A 19,717-nucleotide genomic window follows, 5' to 3' on the forward strand; every position below is an offset into this window, starting at 1 on the left:
ACATATGTCATGCGAACTATGCACAAGAGGGAACAAGCTTAAAACTTGCGAGAAGTTTAAAGAATTGAATGTCAATGAAAGGAATAACTTTGTCAGGTCTAAAAGATTYTGCACAAACTGCTTGTCCCACTCACACAATCTTAATAATTGCAAAAGCAAATTTAACTGCTTATATTGTCACCGAAAACACAACTCAATGYTTCATTACAGTAGATATCCTATCTCACCACAAAGAAGCGCTTATACTCAAAGAACCACTTGTTTAATTGCAAAAGCAAATCCCGAAAAGCAAAATTCTAAAAATTGCCAAGAAGTACCATGCTGCTCAAAGACATTGAAAACGGCAACGTTACACAGCGAAAATCAAAATAGGGTACTACTACCCACAGCAGTCGTCTCCACCGAACACTGAGGAGAACTGTTCAAACTCAGWGCCTTAATAGACCAAGGATCGCAACGATCATTCATAACGTCTAAGGCACAAAACAAACTAAAATTGTCAACCAAACAATCAAATTTTGAAATTATGGGAATGAGCGGAAGAGTAAACCAAAACTCAAATAAAATCTGTCCCATTACCCTAATTTCCCCCCAAGCGGATAAGCGAATTGAAGCAGAAGCTATAGTCCTACCGCAATTAACAAATATGCTTCCAAGCTATTACATAGATAGCAGACATTGGCAGAAGATCTCACACTTAAAACTAGCAGATCCCGACTGCAACAAACCATCTCAAATAGATATTGTATTAGGCAGCGACCTTATACCGCAAATATTACTTAAAGGTGTTGAAAAAATATCAACCACCCTTCTAGCGCAAAACACTATATTCGGTTGGATTYTAAGTGGACTAGTTTCAGAACCARTTACCACCATACCAACTGAAGTTGAAGATAATGCAAACCTTAATTCACAATTAAGGAAATTCCAAGAGATGGGGAAACTTCCCCGAATATGAAATAWAACTCTAGAAGATCCGTATTATAAGGGCTACTCGACAGCCACAACTACTCGATCAAATAATAGCCGGTACGCCGTACGACTACCATTAGAGCCACAATTATTAAAAGCACATACAACTTTTCGGCCCCGCAGGATGGCTTTTGCCAAAATTAAAAAAAAAAAGCCAATTCTGAAGAAATCCTAGAGCGGTGACGGGCTACTAAACGCCAAATTGGTGCATGCGCACTAAAACATAAAATATACATAYGTATGTAACACAGTTGTATCAAAAAGTCGAAAAATCGAAATTTTTCGTAAATTTTCAAAATAAATAAAATCTTAAACAAAATTAAGATTCAACGAACACCATATGCCCAATGCGATACTTTGACGCACCTAGACTTTAAAAAAAGAAAACAAAGGTCGTTCTTATCGTTCTTACATAAGCGCTCCTCATAAGGGTACTTGGTGARAATCAGTGGTACAACTTGAAYATCCCACTTAAAAAATTATAATTCTAATGAAGCCGTTCGCAATTACCGGCCACTCTCTCGCAAGATCCCTCATAGTCATTTCAAAGGCCTAACTCCAGGGCTAAGGCGTACCCATTCTGGCTACATCTGAGCCAGACGTGGTGCTACTATCCTTCATTAGCCGAAAAGGACAAATAAGAAACAATTGTCATATCCTATCGATCAAATAAGAAATTATAAACAACCGCTAATAAAAGCACACAACTCTTTTGCTACAGTAATACAATAAGTGGTCAAAACACGCAAAAGCAATTGCTACCTCAAGCATCAATATATGCACAAAATACAATTTTTATTAAAACCAAAATCGCTTATTACACCTAATATTCAGCGCCCTCGGCTACTCCACCAACAGTGAGCCGAATTACATGTCGCAAATTATACACATAAAACTAGGCAAAATATTCGCCTAGGGGGCCCAGAATGTTTAAATGAGTTAAGCATCTACCCYCTGTACCCGGTAAAACTGGCGCATCCTAATGCAACAGCGCAATTCACCACAGCTGATTACTACAACACAACTCACCCCGCCTGTACCACTAAACGAAAAGGATGGAGAGCAGGATAGGAAACTTGTTACGTCCACAACAATTCGTACTAAACAATTCGTTCGATATACTGCGCTCATCAACTTTCGTTTTTTGACACCAATCCCGCGGGCTGCAATTACTTGTACTGTGATCCCCATTAAATTTTTWAAACATTCAACATATAATTTAACTTTAAATTAATATTGTACAAAGTTAAAGATTATAACAATAAATTACATTTTTATTATAAACGTGAGTGGCACGGATATTTTTATTATGTGTGTGATGCCCATCTGAATTATCTCCAACTTATATGTGCGTAATGATCACGAAAATAAAAATAAAGATACAGTGGTCACAAAATTAATCATTTAGAAATTTATTGTAACGAACCCTGGACACGGCGAGTATACCTCAGCAAACTATCAGAAACAGGGGCAGCAAAAACTTCGTTACAATTGGCGCCTGAGCAGGAACCCTGCGGAGCGTATAATAACAGACAGAGGGACCGCGAGCACTTTTCCGGAATCATCACGGCTACGGCCGCCTCCAATAAGCAGGTTACTTCAACGGAACCACATTGCCACATTCGCGCCCATCATCGACCAGGTGAAGAAGTGGTCCGTGAAATACGACGGTAGAGAGATTAGAAGAGCTCTCCGAAGTGTACATGACAAATGTTGACATCCTTCCGAGAACCATGCCTGAATTAGTGTGCGGTAACGCTCTCGAATGGTATCGTCACAATAACGAAAATTGGGAGAGTTGGACCCCTTTCAAAATGGACTTTCTGCGCTTCTTCTTACCAGCACGTTAATGGTCAAATGCCTCGAAGATAACATACGACAACGAAGACAACACGTGAGAGAAAAATACAAGGATTACGTTGTGGCTATGCAGAACTTAATGCGACACGCTGGGTATAATCCGGARAAGCGATTGGAAATAATTTTTCGAAATAGTCACACCGATTATCTGCTCTACATTAGGCGGCGAGATTTCGGGACGCTAGCCGAACTCATCACGCTGGCGGAAGACTATGAAGGGATACATGAAGGACAACGACGAGGAATAGAGCCACTTCGACGCGAGATGATGAGGTACATCATAGAGGAGGACGAGGTGAGAAAAGCAAGTAGGCGTTACTACGTCCACCACAACGTCACGCATTTCCCCAAAATGACACTACGGTACATGCGCATCACCAGCAACCATCTACGACCAGAGCCTTTAGGCCGGGATATATGCTTGATATGTGGCGAGGAAGGTTACTATTCTAGGAGATGTAATCCCAGGAAGTTATTTTGCGAGGCCGAGCGGGTGTACTAAGCAAAGAATGTCGTCATCAACAACAGGGAAACGACCAAGGGTTTCGCCAAAGACAAGGCTCGGCGGACCCATGGAACAAAGTGCGCGAACCACCAATAATTATGCATCAGGAACGCGGCCGGCTATACGCCCTAATCATGCTTGGCGCAGAACGAGTTGCAGAATGTATGGACGCTATCGGAAATGGTGAGAAGGTTACCGTAGCTATCGAAAAACAAATGGCTGATAGCACCAGCAGCAAAACTTTCGACGCCGTGGCAATCCACATTCAAATCGGGCAGACATTGCTATAGGCAGTGTGACACGCGATGCCCTGAGCGATTGATGCCGTCATACTCAGATTGGATGCACTGGGCAACATGGGAGCTATAGTATCCTGCGGAGGTCACCAGGTAGTGATGAAAGCGTCAGATGCTCAGCACTCAACGGCCTCCCGCTCCATGTCCTCCGAAGCCGTAAGCAACGTGATCCCTTCTACGTCACACACACGCTGTTAAAGCACAGAATGAAAAGAAAGAGAAGACGTAAGCTTAAGTGCAGAAGGGTCAAGCGACGAGAGACTTCATCGACCGCCAACCAGAGAAAGGAAGCGGCCCGCATACGTGACTTCTTAGACGAGGAACTTCGAAAATTCGAAAGCATGAGTGGAGTTACGACCGTAGCGGAACATAAAATCACTATGACCGACGACCGGCCCTTCAAGCAACGATATTTTTCAAGGAACCCCGCCATGCATGCCGAGATCGACGAGCTGCTGTCGAAGTTTTTCTAGAAGGAACTCCAATATATAGGTCACGTGATCATTGACAAAGGCATCCCCACCGATCCCGAGAAAGTTGCAGCAATTTAGAAGCTCAAGCTCCCAACTAACATGAAAGAAGTACGTCAATTTCTTGGAATAGCCTAATGGTATCGCCGATTCGTACCCAACTTCGCGACCATAAGCCAGCCGCTCACATCTCTCTCGAAGAAAGGGAAACACTGGAAATGGGGATCTGAGCAACAATCAGCATTTGAAATATCAAGCGAAAATTGACGGAGGCCCCCGTCCTGGCATGTCCGGATTTCAACAAGACATTCACTTTGCAGACGGACGCCAGCAACATCGGCCTTGGAGMTGTGCTGACACAGATTCTGGAAGGAGGCGAACGCGTAATAGCCCTCGACAGCCAAAAAAATTAAATGAGGAAAATGAGACCTTACCTAGAAGGATATCGATTTAAGGTGAAAACCGATCATATGTCACTGAAGTGGCTGAATTCCATAGAGAGACCTTTGCGGTCGTATAGCACGATGAGCTTTAGAATTACAGCAGCATACCCCCGACATCGAGTATCCTAAAAGGAAACTCAACCAAGTAGCAAATGCACTGCCCCGACAGCCGTTAGAGACCATAAGGCAAGCGAATACGATGGGTCCACAATGCAAATGGTGGCGACAGCGAGTAGAGGAAGTTCGCGCAAACCGAGAGGAGTGCCCAGATTACATGGAAAAGGATGGCCAGAGATCGAGCTCGCAGAAAATTCCAGTATCGCGGCCTCCACAGGGTATAGCCCGGCATTTCAAGGACGGGAACCGCGACTGCCAAAGGCCCTCTTCGACGAAGTTAATATCGGCACAGGTATGATACCCACTACGGCTGAAGAAAAATACAACAAGAATGGAGAGGGCGTCCACAAATCGAGCCTGCCATTATAATCTGAGGCGTAGAAAATGGACCCCAGCGATCGAAGAGCTAGTTCTCGTGAAAAAACATCATCTCTCTGAAGCCGCAATCGGTTTTGCCGCGAAGTTAGAACCGAAGTACTTTGGTCCTTATAAAATCCTAAGATACATTGCAGCAGTGAACGTACAAGTTCGAAAGATCGACGGTGACGAGGAGCAGTGTAAAATAAATATAAAAAAATTTAATAAAATCAAAAATTTAAATAAAAAAATGAATATGAATCCTTTTGCTTAAAGGAGCATATCTACTGACCACTTAGCCAAAGCTTATGCGGCCAACATACCCAATGTCGCCACATCGAACCAGGTCAACCCCACCACCATTGGGTCCACTACCGACCATAAAGTCACGGCAGCTTCCGCAAAGACTCGTAAAGTGTAGAACGCCATGAGGCGAACTATCGCATCGGACGTAAGCACAACCCGCCGAGCATCTTGGACTTGTCACCGTCCCATGGCCGGTGATCGAACTTTCCTCCGAATAAGAAGATACGTTACCGGAAAACGATAAGGCGGAACTTAGCTTCCCAGCGGGACCAAATGGAGTCTGCCTCTACCGAGCAAACTTACAATCCCTGGTGGACGCATCTTGGCTTACAGACACGGTCATCGATGCTTAAGAGAAGCACCTGGAAGCTAAATTTTCCCCGAAAGATACTATACTTAGCCCATTCGTTGTCTGGCAGCTGAACCAGCCAGGAAGACGTGATGAAAATTTCCGCCGCATTCATCACTAGATCCGCAACGTGGATATATTTGGACAGAGGGTAGTACACTCTGACTTCGCGTTTTATATTAATTTGTGGAGTGTTGGAAAAAGGTGGCTTATGTGGTAGCCGTACGACGTACCTGTCATTATTGATCGAGTAGTTGTTGCTTTAGAGAAATCTTCACAATAATGATCCTTTAGACTTTTGTTTGTTATAGGGGGAAGTTTCCTTAACTTTTGAAATTTCCTTACTTGTAAGTTAAGGTATTTGATTGTATTATACTCAACTTGAGTTGGTATGGTGGTGACTAGTTCTGTATCTAGTTCACTTTGTGTTCCGCTGTGCACCGTTTGAGCTTTGTGTGCCTTTGAGCAACATGTTGTCTCTTGGCTATAATTTTGGATTTCGATATTTGCTTTTGCAATTAAATCAATGTTTTTTTTTTGTATGAGCGCTTTTTTGGTGTGAGAGGGGATATGTGCTATAATGAAGCATTGCATGGTGTCTTTTATGACAAAATAAAGACTTAAATTTGCTTTGCAATTTTTACATGCATGCGCATGGGACAGGCAATTTGAGCAAAGTCTTTTTGACCTGAAAAAATTATTTCGTTCGTTAGCTTTTAAGTTTTTAAACCTCTCGCAAGATGTAAGTTTATGCCCTCTTTTACATAGTTCACATGGTGTTTGTCTTCTTTGTTCGGATGTGAACGTTTGTGTTTTGTAAAAGATTTTGTTTAAGTTTTTGTTACTTCTAGCTTGTGGTCTATTTAAACTTCTCTTTGGGTCGTCTTTAAAGTTCTAAGTTTTGATTATTTCTTCTTCTACCCTTTAAGATATTCACCATGCGCCAAATCTTGGAAAAGACCCGTGAAAGGAGAATCGACACACACCACCTCTTCTGCTGCAGGAGAAAATATTTCGAGTTGCAGAACTTAATCGAGCAGGGAAAATTTTTTATAAGAGTTTATTTTATGAGAGAGAAGTTCTACTGCTAAAATTTTGATTTCCCATTCATTTTTCTTTCATCAACTTCGTTGATAAGTTGTTACTTTCTTCTAATAGCTTCATTCTTTGTTCGTGCTCCGCATATATTATTCCATCCATTTTGCTTTCATATCTGCTCAAGCATTTTTCTCAGATCTTTGTACCAGAAATTTGTCTTCAAATTTTAGTTTTGAATTTTTTGATGTTTTCAACTTTCTGGGATCATATTTCTTCCAAAGTTGGTTTGATTCAACGTTTAATGTAAAACTGTCAGATCCTAAAAGACAGATTTCTTTGTAATGGTTCTGGCATTTTTTTACTTTAATATTCTTTACCATTTATTCCTTTATACTTTTCTACTTCAGTCGTACTTTCGAAATCCACTATGCTTTCTAATGTATCTTCCTCCAATACCACGTACTCTATTTTAGAGAATTGATAAAATCATACATTTGAAATATCACTGAAATAAAGTCAAGTGTATAAACTTACACACAACAACATCATTTTCATGCACACTCTGCATGCTACTAACTTGCTTCTCATGCCACACAGTCAAAAGTTTTTCACCAAACTCAGTTAGAAATTTCTTTGATGGTGATCCTCTTCCAGTTAAATAAAGAAATCTTTTATCCTCTGCAACTCTCTTTTTTACTTCTCTTTTCAGATTGAGATACTTTTCTATTCTTATACTTCAATATTCTGGCACTGCGATGGCAGCCAGATGTACACTGTAAATATAAATCATATTCGATACGCTTCCATACGACATCTTTCTTAGCGTTCGTGCAAGTGCCCGTCCGCTTGCATTCGATGACAGTTTTATATTTTTCCACCAGTTCCAATAGGTGTCCCGCTAGCATTGAAATTCGGTGTTATTTTCTGGTTTTCATGCTGGCTGATGAATTTTGATTCATCTTTCTTTTATTCATAATAAAGCTCATTCAATTTTATTAAATATAGCTTAATTAGTTTTAAAAATAATGGAATTTAAATGCGCCCCCCCCCCCCTGCTCGTTGCTGCATGTGCGGCATCTTACCAAAAAGTTGTTCATTACTGCTTGGAGAGTTGAGACAGCAGCCGCAATTGTTTCTCGAATGGATTGCCTTAGTTCATTCAAATTTGTTCGTTTTGCTTTGACTTCCTGTTTGCAATAACCCCACAAGAAAAAGTCAGGTGCAGTAAGGTCAGGCGACCTGGGTGGCCAACGGAATGTGGAGTTTCTGGATATCAGCTTATTGGGAAATTGTCGTCGCAATTCTGTCGTAACAGGTTGGGCTATGTGAGRAGCTGCACCATCTTGCTAAAACCACACAGAGTTGAAAGAAATTCTCATTCGGCGTAATTCTGGATAGAAAAGCTCTCACAACATGCTCAAGTAACGGTCGTAGGGCCCGACAATGCAAAGTGATGAAAGTGCACACCACACTGTGACACGAAGTGGATGCAATTCCATCTCTTGGAGTCGAAGCAGTCCACATTCGAAAATTTTGTTTGTTTATGTTGCCGTGTAAATAGAAATAGGCTCGTCAGACATGAAAAGACAGTTCAACATGTTTCCATCCTCTTCCACCATTTGAAGCATCTTCTGGCAGAATTGCAAGCGAATCGGCTAGTCTACAGCTCTCAGTTTGTTGGCTATTTGAATTTTATGTTGGAATAAGTCCAAATCTTTGTGTATAATTGACTGTAATGACTGTCTGCTTACACCCATTTGAGCAGATAAGCTCTTGTCCAAACACGAGGAGTGTTTTGTATGGCAGCAGCTACAGCAGCGATTGTTTCCTCCATTCAAACTGAAGGGTTTCGATGGTAAGGTCTTCTGTTGACTGTCCCATGCTCGGCAAAATTGTTTACAAGAGTCAGTAGGGTCGATCTGCTCGGAGGATTGCCGCCAATTGTGCGCCTATACCCTCTTTGAATCGAAACTACGGACTYCAGTGCATTATAGCGGCGGACAATCCAAATTCTTGTTTCAGTGTCCCAGTTATCCATTTTTGTTAAATGTAAAAGTCAATCTGCACAAAAAAAAAAATATTTACCAAATATCATCAGCCACCCTGTATATCATAATAAAATTTTATTGAAATTAAGCATAGGCTGTGAAACGCAAACGACTACTCAGTTTGGAACAATGCTTAGCTTAGAATTCATTTGGGCACAACTTAAGTATGGACTGTGAAACCGAGCATATTCGTGTAAAGTAAAAGAATTGGAATTTAGAAATGGGTGTGGTTATTGTTCGATTTCACTCATAATCACAGAGTGATGTAGGATTATAAAAAGAATACCATGTTCCAAATTTTGTCGAAAACTCTTGATCGGGTCCTAAGATATRGGATTTCACTAAAAAGTGGGCGATGCCACACCCATCGTCCAGTTTTTATCCCGATCCTTATAAAGCTTTGTCATACCATTACTTCGGCAATTTTTACATTTCTGATGCATTTAGTTATTGATTTATCGTGCTTTAATATTTTTGAACAGCACCGTTATATGGTGAGTGAGCGGGGTTTTCATCTGATTTCATCAATTTTCACACTATCGTTAGGAGTTCTTATAATATTTGCGCTGGGCGAATTTTTCTTCTATACTTTCAGCCAAGATTTCTTTAATTGCTATCTTCTTATCTTTATAATATAACACAGTTGGTGTTAGCGAATACCCTTTCAGATTTCTCTTCAGGTGTTTCGCAAAATAGTCATTGTTTAAATGAGTTAAGCCTCCCTCCACTTTACCTGGGAAAACTGGCGCACCCTAATAAAACAGCTTAATTCACTACAGCTGATGGCACTACAACACACCACACAATAGTTGTACTCCAACCCAACCAACAAAAGGAATGTACTACGGGAAAGCTCACACAATTCGATCAACACAAGCAGCACATCAACATTCGATGAAACACTACGCCGCTACTCTACCGCGATTAGATTTTCAACCTCCATCCGCGAGAACTTCATCACCAGCTCCCACAAGTCGGAACAGGATTCTCGCCGCCACGTTTGTCGACACTTATTTTTATTTAAATTAAACATTTATATTATAATTCCGTGTGTGACATTGTGAAAACACAAACAAAATTAATTTTTATTAAACATAAAAACAGCAATAGCACGGTGAAGTGACAAAACTAATAATTAACAATAAACCTACAAACACATAGTACATATGTAACATACGCAACAAACAGCTAAAACTCGTGCATTGGAGCAACAAAACAAAAAAAAACCCATTACGGATGGGCTAAGTTCGGGTGTCACCGAACATTTGATACTCTCGCAGCAAGTACCGTATTTGCGTAAAGTGTTATTCTTCTATCATCATTGGTTCCTAATGTATACATTATATAGAGAAGTCATCAGATGGAATTCAAAATAGCGTTATATTGGAAGAAGGTGTGGTTGTGAACCGATTTCACCCATATTTCGTACATGYCATCAGGGTGTTAAGAAACTATTATGTACCGAATTTTATTGAAATCGGTCTAGTAGTTCCTGAGATATAGTTTTTGGTCCATAAGTGGGCGACGCCACGCCCATTTTCAATTTAAAAAAAAAGCCTGGGAGCAGCTTCTTTCTGATATTTCTTCCGTAAAATTTATTGTTTCTGACGTTTTTTGTTAGTCGGTTAACGCAATTTTAGTGGTTTTCAACATAACCTTTGTATGGGAGGTGGGCGTGGTTATTATCCGATTTCCTCCATTTTTGAACTGTATATGGAAATGCCTAAAATAAACGACTCTATGCAGTTTGGTTGACATAGCTCTAGTAGTTTACGAGATATGTACAAACAACTTAGTAGAGGGCGGTTCCACGCACACTTTTCCAAAAAAAATTACGTCCAAATATGCCCCTCCCTAATGCGATCCTTTGTGCCAAATTTCATTTTAATATCTTTATTTATGGCTTAGTTATGACACTTTATAAGTTTTCGGTTTTAGCCATTTTGTGGGCGTGGCAGTGGGCTGATTTTGCCCATCTTTGAACAGGAAGGTAGCCAACTGGAACACAGAACATATGCATATACCAAATACTTATACCTTACAGAGTACCAAGTAAGCGTATTAGGTCTTTCATTTATTTGATATATGACTAAAGCTTATGAATTTTTACCAAACACGGTAAAAGCTGAAATATTGTTTAAAATTATAGATGTACATATATATCGGGATATGCGAGTGTAAAAATATAGAAGCTTACTTTTGGGTAATTAAAATACACCAGATTACCAAAAATTAAGAAACATAAAACACATAAGTTCGTGAACACAACGATACAAAAAGCTCGGGTATACAAAAAATTATTAAATTGAACAATATACGTTCAAACATGTGTACATACATATGTACAAAAATATTCAGAGTCCACATTTGCAACTATCCAGCAATACCTCTTGATCTTTCGCAAACAAAAACAAGCAGAACTGAATCGCTATTAGAAATCAAAATTAAAATTTTTAAACATATTTGGACTCGCCTCCAAGCGGCTCATGACGGCATTGTAGATTCTGACGCTTCAGATTTACCACAAAATTTAAAATATCTGCTTACAGATATTTTATATGAGAAACTGCTTAGACCAGTACGAATAAACAAAAGGTATGATCTCCGGTCAACTAAAGCACATTAAAGTAATTGCACTTACTCCCCACAGTAGAGTAGAGCTGCCACAAATAGATCACCTCGAGGTGCCTGCATGTGACACGGAAATATTTTATGGAGGTAATGAAGAATGACCGTCCTTCCGGGACATGTTTACAGCCGTTCACATCAACCATCCAGAACTATCAAAAGCACAAAAATTKTATCACCAACTATACAAGACAAAAGGTCAAGCAGGCGTCATAGTAAAACAGTTCGCTCTTAATGATCCCACAGTTAGCTGGGACCCTATTCTGGTAAATATAGTATATGTAACGCTGTATTACCAGAAAAATCGTTACTTCTATGGGAGCGATCGCTCTCATCACGAAAAAAGTGCCCAACGTGGCAAAAAAATGAAAGATTTTCTCACCACCAAATATTAAATTTCAGAAAGGTTAGAAGAAAAAAATTCAAAAACTGAAAACATTAAACACGACCAAAGTGGAAGCTTAAATAGACCCCAAGTTAGTAACAAAAACAATTCAAACAAAAACTTTCACAAAAAGCAATCGTTCGCATCTGCAAAAAKAAATCATGTCATGCAAACTATGCACAAGAGGGCATAAGCTTCAAACTTTCGAGAAGTTTAAAAAATTGAGTGTTAATCAAAGGAAAAACTTYGTCAGATCAAAAAGACTCTGTACAAACTGCTTGTCCCACTCACACAATCTTAATAATTGCAAAAGCAAATTTAACTGCTTATATCGTCACAGAAGATACAACTCTATGCTTCATTACAGCAGATATCCAATATTATCACAAAGAAGCGCTTATACACAAAGAACCACGGGTTTAATTGCAAAAGCAAATCCCGAAAACAAAAATTATAAAAATTTCCAAGAAGCACCATGCTGCATAAAGGTATTAAAAAAAATTTGTGCGTATCCGATGTCATTCGTCCCAATGCTGTTTTGAACATATTAACCACATCATTACTAGCGTGAAAAATCCTTGCAACTGTTCAATAATTGGTCCCTTAACTATTGTGTTCCCTGTATATTGCACCGTACATTCAGCTCATCCACCATCGACGAAATGAAATATATTTGCAGAAATTTATTCGGTTTATCTGGTGTTGGCACCGGTGAACCATGGAAATGATATATTTGTCCTTGAATCTGTAATTGCAAACAATCAATTGTGGAAGGATACGGTGTAACTTCTGATCATGTAATGGTGTGTGTACATGTAGTTGTTATGTGCTGCAATTCATTGGGTTGGTGTGAGTGACTGGTTATGTGTATTGTATATCTTACCTTGTAAGTCGGCATGAAGCCGCCATCCCGAATGATATTAGCTTGAAAGTAAGTCAGGCATTAAAGTATGTGTTGAAGAAAATGGCTGGAATCGGGATCACCATCGAACAATGGTTTCAGTGGCTGTGGTGGTGTAAATAATGGATCCAGTTTGCCTTTTTCGCTTGCGCAGCATAATCCAGCCGTTTCTCTTTTGAACTTTAACGCATTGCGATATCGTCATTGGTCCAATATCGAAATTTTCATCATCACTGTAGCTAGCAGTGATATCATATTGGAATGCCAAGCGATTGTATGATGCCAATGATCTTCGTGTCCTCACGCGTTGTCTCAATTGGGCATTTTCTCTTGTTATATTTTGTCTTTCTTCACTTAAGTTCTGAGAATACACTTGTTGCTGGCTTGCATGTCTTGTGCGGCGGTCGATGTTCGCACGTCGTCCGCTAGGCATTTTGGACTATGGACAGAGTGGTGAATTTAACCTCAAATGCACGATCCACATAATTTACACAGTTCAACTTACCACCTTAAACACAAATGCCTGGTGTTGAAACTGAATAAAAATTTGCACAATACACGTGATTGATTTGATGGTTTCCAATTGAAATGTTAGGAAACTAATAATGAGTAGAGAACAATGAGTAGCTGTCAAACAATGTATCACGCACCGGCGCCATCTACTTAAAATATTGGTTTGTAGTATATGATATATATCAGAGATGGCGTTGTATGTAAAAAAAAAAAGATTTTTCCGATTTTCTGTTAAATGTAGCGAATGCAAAACCGTGGAAATTGTTTCATACGATCTGGAGTTATAGCGTCAGGAAGAAAAAACCCGACTTATTTTTGTATTGTAGATTGTGGATATATGTATATATATAGCCCGTTTAATAAAAGCGGTTAGTAATAACCCGTCTACAGTGTTTTAGATGTGCATGCGCTCCGAGGTCCTAACATCGACTCGGACCACTATCTTGTTTCAGCCAAGAWTCGCACCCCCCTCTGTGCAGTAAAAACCGCACGCCTTTAAACACAAGGAAGGTTCGACATCAAGAAGCTGTAATCACAACAGACAGCCGAATGATTTTCTACTCGGCTTGCAATCCTGCTCTCTGAGAGCACTCGTCAACAACTCGGTAAAAGGGAACTGTGGGACGGCATTTCAAACTCTTTACGTACAGATGCAACCAAAACCATTGGTTTTCGGAAAGTGAAAAAGAACAGCTGGTACGAAGAGGAGTGCCGTGTCGCAGCGGAGGGAAAACAGGCTGCCTACCTCGCTATGTTACGATCGACCACAACACATGCGGGATGGGATAGATACCGAGAGTTGAAGAGGGAAGCGAGACGCATTTGCAGACAGAAAAAGAAACTGGCCGAGATGCGTGAGTACGAAAAGCTTGATAAGCTGGCCGACAGTGGTAATGTTCGAAAATTCTACGAAAAAATGCGGCGACTTACAGAATGTTTCAAGACCGGAGCATAGTCTTGTAGAGCCCCTAAAGCTGATCTAGTCATCGATGCCCAGAGCATACTTAAATTATACGCACAACGCCAGGAGAAGGCGAACCCGACTCCCCAATCGATGACGATGGAGCAGACATTTCATTGCCGGGCCAGGAAGAAGTTCGAATAGCAATTACCCGCCTGAAGAACAATAAAGCGGCTGGGGCCGAAGGATTGATGGCTGAGCTATTCAAACACGGCAGCGAAGAACTGATAAGAAGTCTACATTAGCTTGTTTGTGAAATATGGTCAGATGAAAGCTTTCCCAACGATTGGAATCTAAGTGTGCTGTGTACAATCGACAAAGAAGGAGATCCTACAATCTGCGCCAACTACCGCGGGATAAGCCTCCTCAATATTGCATACATTATTGTATAAGGTTCTATCGAGCGTATTGTGTGAAAGATTAAAGTCCACCGTCAACAAACTGATTGGACCTTATCAATGTGGCTTCAGACCTGGAAAACCAACAACCGACCAGATATTCACCATGCGCCAAATCTTAGAAAAGACCCGTGAAAGGAGAATCGACACCCACCACCTTTTCGTCGATTTCAAAGCTGCTTTCAACGAACGAAGGACCTTTCTGAGCCGTTYGATACCAAACGAGGTTTCAGACAATGCGATTCCTTATCGTGTGACTTTTTCAACCTGCTTCTGGAGAAAATAATTCGAGCTGCAGAACTAAATAGAGAAGGGACAATCTTCTCTAAGAGTGCACAGCTGCTGGCGTGTGCCGATGATATTGATATCAGRTATTTGACTTGCTGGCCCCATTCACACGGACAATCGGTGGACGAAGCGGTGACGATCTGCCCTTAAGCAGCTCGTCCACCCCCAACTCCTCAAACTCCCTAAGCGGTATACAAGATACCGCTGCCCTAACGGAGAGTCCATATTGGTTCCAGTCAGTACCAGAGGTACGCCATCGCCGCAATGGACTCTCATAAGGCAAGGGAGAGGATTGAGGGGTAACCATAATTTGAATCAAATTATGATCACTCAATCCCCATCCATTCATAAGCGTCACGTCAATGTCGCTCACGCCCCCAGGCCCATCGAACGTATACCATTCGCTCGGCTCATTCAAAATGTGGAGGCTATTAGCTTTTGTATCCAGGCGAATGCCGGGATACCTTACTAAACCACATCGAGGACGAGGCATTCGCAGCCAGCCCTAGGATAAATGGGCTACTACTCGCAAGTAGTAGTAGYTTATAAATGTAGCCCAGGTAGGGCTCTAGGGGCTCGCTATATTTACAATATAAGCTAGCGACAATCATCCTACCGAACTCCCCTTCTATAGCTAAACATATACCCAGTTTTGAAGAATCCACAACTACGCAATCGTAGCGTGGATTATTCACAACTATTGCGGCGTTAGCTCTAAGGTCAGTGAAGACCTTAAAACCCCCAGGGAGACCCCGAACCACACCATTGGTGGCGTAGGGCTCCTGGAGTAGAGCAATACCGCACCCACCCTCAACCATACAACCCCTCAACTCACACATCACGGTATAGGAGTCCTGAAAGTTAAGTTGGATGATCCCACCCATCAGTGTCTGGCGAGGGCGCGCTCAACAAGACCACAATATATAGGGCAGGCAGCTGACATCATAAGATGCCCAGCTGGTCTCCTCTTGAACGCACAACTGGCAGCTTTGTGGCCTTCTTGACCGCACCTCCGGCAGACATCTTTTGTAGCCCTACACTATTTCACCCCATGGTCAAATCCCATGCACCGGAAGCAGCCAGCGACGGGGCTATCCGGTCGCACCCAGAAGGAGAACCACTTTATGTAGCACCTACCTGCCTCCAGGAGGGCGGACATYAACTTGTCCGTACCCTCAAGGACGACATTGGTGCTACCGTCAGAGGTCACCTTCCAGGGACGACTGACAACCTTACGTCCGACCTTTGGGACGCCGGGCTGAAATCCTGGAGGTTCAGCCGGAGTAGCTCCTCCATGAATTCTTCATGGGGAATCTCCGTATGGACCCCCTGGACTAAAACGCGACGACCCAACTTCCGGTTGACAGAGACGTCCAACCCCACCTCCCCGAATTTCTTGTTATTCGCACACTCTTTCTCTCAAGAACAGAGGGAGTACGAATAACCGCCCCACCACGGTTGATTGGTCTAACTTCGTGGACCCTCATACCAAGTGAGGGACCCACCTCTTTGACCACTTTATCGATGACTTCCTTAGAGGAAGTTGTCGGCCCCTTATTCCTGACCATGACCGACCAGGTTTCAACAGGCTTCGGCGCCACCGGAGCGGTTGCCTCCAGGAGAGGCGCTCGAGGCGCAGGCCTCGGTACCGACGGAGCCGGCATTGACCTACTCGGCGTCGAGGAGTGTCTCCCACAACTTTCTCTAAGGGCATCTATGTGACCGCGAAGATGGGCATTCTCGGTTAYTACCGTCATCAAGACTGAATCATATTTTGAGGCAAGCTCCAACAGCCCCTTCGCAGTCCCTACATCAAAATTTTTGGCCTCAAAGACTCGGCTCGTTACGCTCCCCCGTGATTCTTTGGGCAGCCGCACATGGCTGACTGCCTCAYCCCCAACAACAACTGTCCCCCGTGAAACATCCCGCGTTCCCTCTTTTTTGGCACTCGAGACGCGAGTGCCCGCTTTCGTAGCGCCCTCTTTACCGACGCCTTTCACCACCGTGCTAGCCGGATGGACTTTCACAGCGGCGGCCACGTTTCCTCTACCGCTCTCTCCCTAATCACGCGACGACCCCATACGCGTGCTCGCTTTCTCGGTGGTGGCCACGATGGCACCACCACCACAACTCCCGCTCCCTCCCTTATAACCACTTACTTTACACGCCGACCCCGCACGCGAAAYCTCTTTCTCAGCGGTGGCCATGCTGGCACCCCCGCCACAACTACCGCTCCCTCCCTTACTCCCGTCCTCTARACGCGGCGACCCCAAACRCGCCTTACTACGCGATGGAGACCTTACCGCTACCGTCGTCTCCCCTTCACCGCCCGACGTAGAGTCATCCACGACTTTAGAAGCGGCGGAATCTCCGCTTCTAGCGAGGGTCTTCGTCCTCCTCTTCCGTCCAGGAGGCATCTGACTTCCCGACTCACCCTTCAGTCGAACTTATCCGCTGGCGTACCACTTGCGTAGAAAGCTCTTGGCTGGAAAGATTCTGGAGTAGCTGCTCGCCAGATACCTGCGTCTGAAYGCGCTGAAAAAGTGCGACCCACGCGAAGGCCCGCTCAATAAAAGTGACCACCCAAGCGGTCGATTATAGCATGCCCGCAGTGGCACAGCCCATAACCCCAACCTGTGGTCGGATTAAGGCCACTCAATTGGCCGCCGGACGGACAATGTCCCCGTAACGGTCCGGAGTTGACCGATGTGGCGCTGAACCGAATCGCACCGTGGGCTAAACGGTTCGCTTTTATGACCGTTGGTCCTCACAGGAGTCGCAATCTCCAACGCTAGACAGACGTTTGCACCCTTTGGGCACTGCTGTCCAGACTCCCCTGACACTGAACCAACTAAACACCAGTTGCTCAGCACAGAACTACTGTCAGGCAGTCCAGTCAGCAAAAATGCCAACAACACGGTGCTGCACTGGAACCGTGCAAAGCTTCCGCCAATAACAACAACGTGGATGACCACGTTGTCCGTATATAGGGTAGTAATAATAAAGTTACTTACCGCTATGCCCCAACGATTGTGTACACAAAAATGCAGAAAATTGTGTACCCGCACAAAACCACTTGCGGTCACTACCCCACGAACGCACAAACAATTCCAACGGTCCGTTACGCACACGCGCCAGGCAATAACGGTGCCAGCTAATCGCGTAAACAAATAACCGCACAAAAGAAAATCACTGAAAACACTTTGAAAATTTCGCAACGCTGCGCACGCACGTCTATTCGCGTCGACAGTCAACTAACGAATGTGTCACTGTTGACAGTCATAACTTTGAAGTCGTAGATAATTGCTGTAAAATTACATACATATGTATATACGTATAATAATAAAACAATTATATAATAGAATAGATGCACGCACTCTGATTTCCCTCAGGGATTTCGGAATTATTAATGTAAATAAAAGATGTGCGTTTCCTTGTTTTTTACTTTATTTTATTTATTATGTTAACACAATTTTGTGCAGATATGTTGTTTTATGTACTCGTATATTTCACTAGTCTATTTTTCTTTTTGGTCACCACACTTTTTGTTATGTCATATATGTAAGTATATTTATAGCAGGAACAGCGAACAACGCTACTCCCTTACTTCCTTTGCCTTCCTTAGCGAGCAAAATGTATCAAAAGCTGAGCCCGGGGTAAAAACGCAGAAATCAGCCATCTTTTTTTTGTTTTCATTTGTTGCCATTGCTCAACACGCAAATTTTCTTTTGTACACATCTAAAATTTCAATTACCATTTTTCATAATATAAAATATCAAAACTGAAAACAAACTATTAAAAATAACTTATATATTTATAAATAGTAGTGTTTGACTCTGATTTTGAGCTATTTTAAGAAAACTTCAAACATATTGAAGACAATTTTTATAATTACTACAGCATTCTACGGCAAAGAGAGAAGGGAGTAGCGTTTTTCGCTGTTCGCTTACATTTCGCGGCCATAAGATAGGTCATATCAGCTGACACGGGCCACAGGTCTACGTTTTTGGCTGTATGCGCTATTATGTATCGCTTCGTTGTAATACAGTTATCTCCATATGTATGTATGGATGTATGGAGATACCTGTATCTTCTTGTTGTTCTGCACTGCTTGTGTTCTATAAACTTTGTTTTGTTATTTCTTTTTCACTGTACTTAATATGAACTTTTCACGCAATTAACTTTGGTTTTTTGTTTCCACTTACTTTCTTTACTTTTTTCCTATGTGCCGTTCTTTATTGCTCGAAGCACCATGTATTTATGCAGAGAACGTGTATAATAGAGAAGGTCCAACTACGGACAAGCGTGTGAACTGTAAAAAGCCATGAATTTACTATTAGTGGATTTCACCACTTTTGGCTCGGCAGGAGAAATTTTAACGGAAATGTGTGAAGAGAGCTGAGAAATCAATGAAAATTATGCTCAGAAATAGACATGCTTATACGAGTATTTTTATACGCTAACATGCTATCGTAAAAGCACAAGTCATTACATCTCCCCGAGCATCCCTTGGCTAGAAGCGCCTTTTCGCCACGATTTCAAAAGCTAATAATCATAAATTGAATATACTTTTGAAAATGTATTAGATAGAAAAAGTGACAACCTCACAAATGGAAGTATTAAAATACATTATACTAAAATTGACAACGTAGTTTATTTGCCGATTTTCAAGTCAAGAAATTTTTTAAAGAAAATATATAATATTCCTCTGATTTATGTGTACAGTCAATCCCGGTTAAGTACCCTGACAACCATGAGCGGGTAAAAAACCAGATAATCAGTGGGTAAACGTGTGGGTAAGCATACATATATAATTTGCCATAGGCCGCATGCAGATTCTACCCACTCACGTACGTATACATGTGATCATACATCTTTGCTG

General features: G+C 42.0%; 1 protein-coding gene across 1 annotated transcript in view; it reads left to right on the forward strand.

Moving 5' to 3' along the window:
• LOC108971702 (probable serine/threonine-protein kinase cdc7) overlaps positions 1-16,557 on the forward strand; it is a 67,379-nt gene extending 50,822 nt beyond the window's left edge. The window contains exon 3 of the mRNA XM_018937946.1: positions 16,265-16,557. Within this exon, the coding sequence (XP_018793491.1) occupies positions 16,265-16,557 (293 nt within the window). The remainder of the gene's footprint in view (positions 1-16,264) is intronic.
• Positions 16,558-19,717: the final 3,160 nt, after the last annotated feature.

The sequence above is a fragment of the Bactrocera latifrons genome, unplaced genomic scaffold, assembly GCF_001853355.1.
Source record: "Bactrocera latifrons isolate USDA-ARS-PBARC rearing strain unplaced genomic scaffold, ASM185335v1 scaffold_354, whole genome shotgun sequence".
NCBI classification, from domain to species: Eukaryota; Metazoa; Arthropoda; class Insecta; order Diptera; family Tephritidae; genus Bactrocera; species Bactrocera latifrons.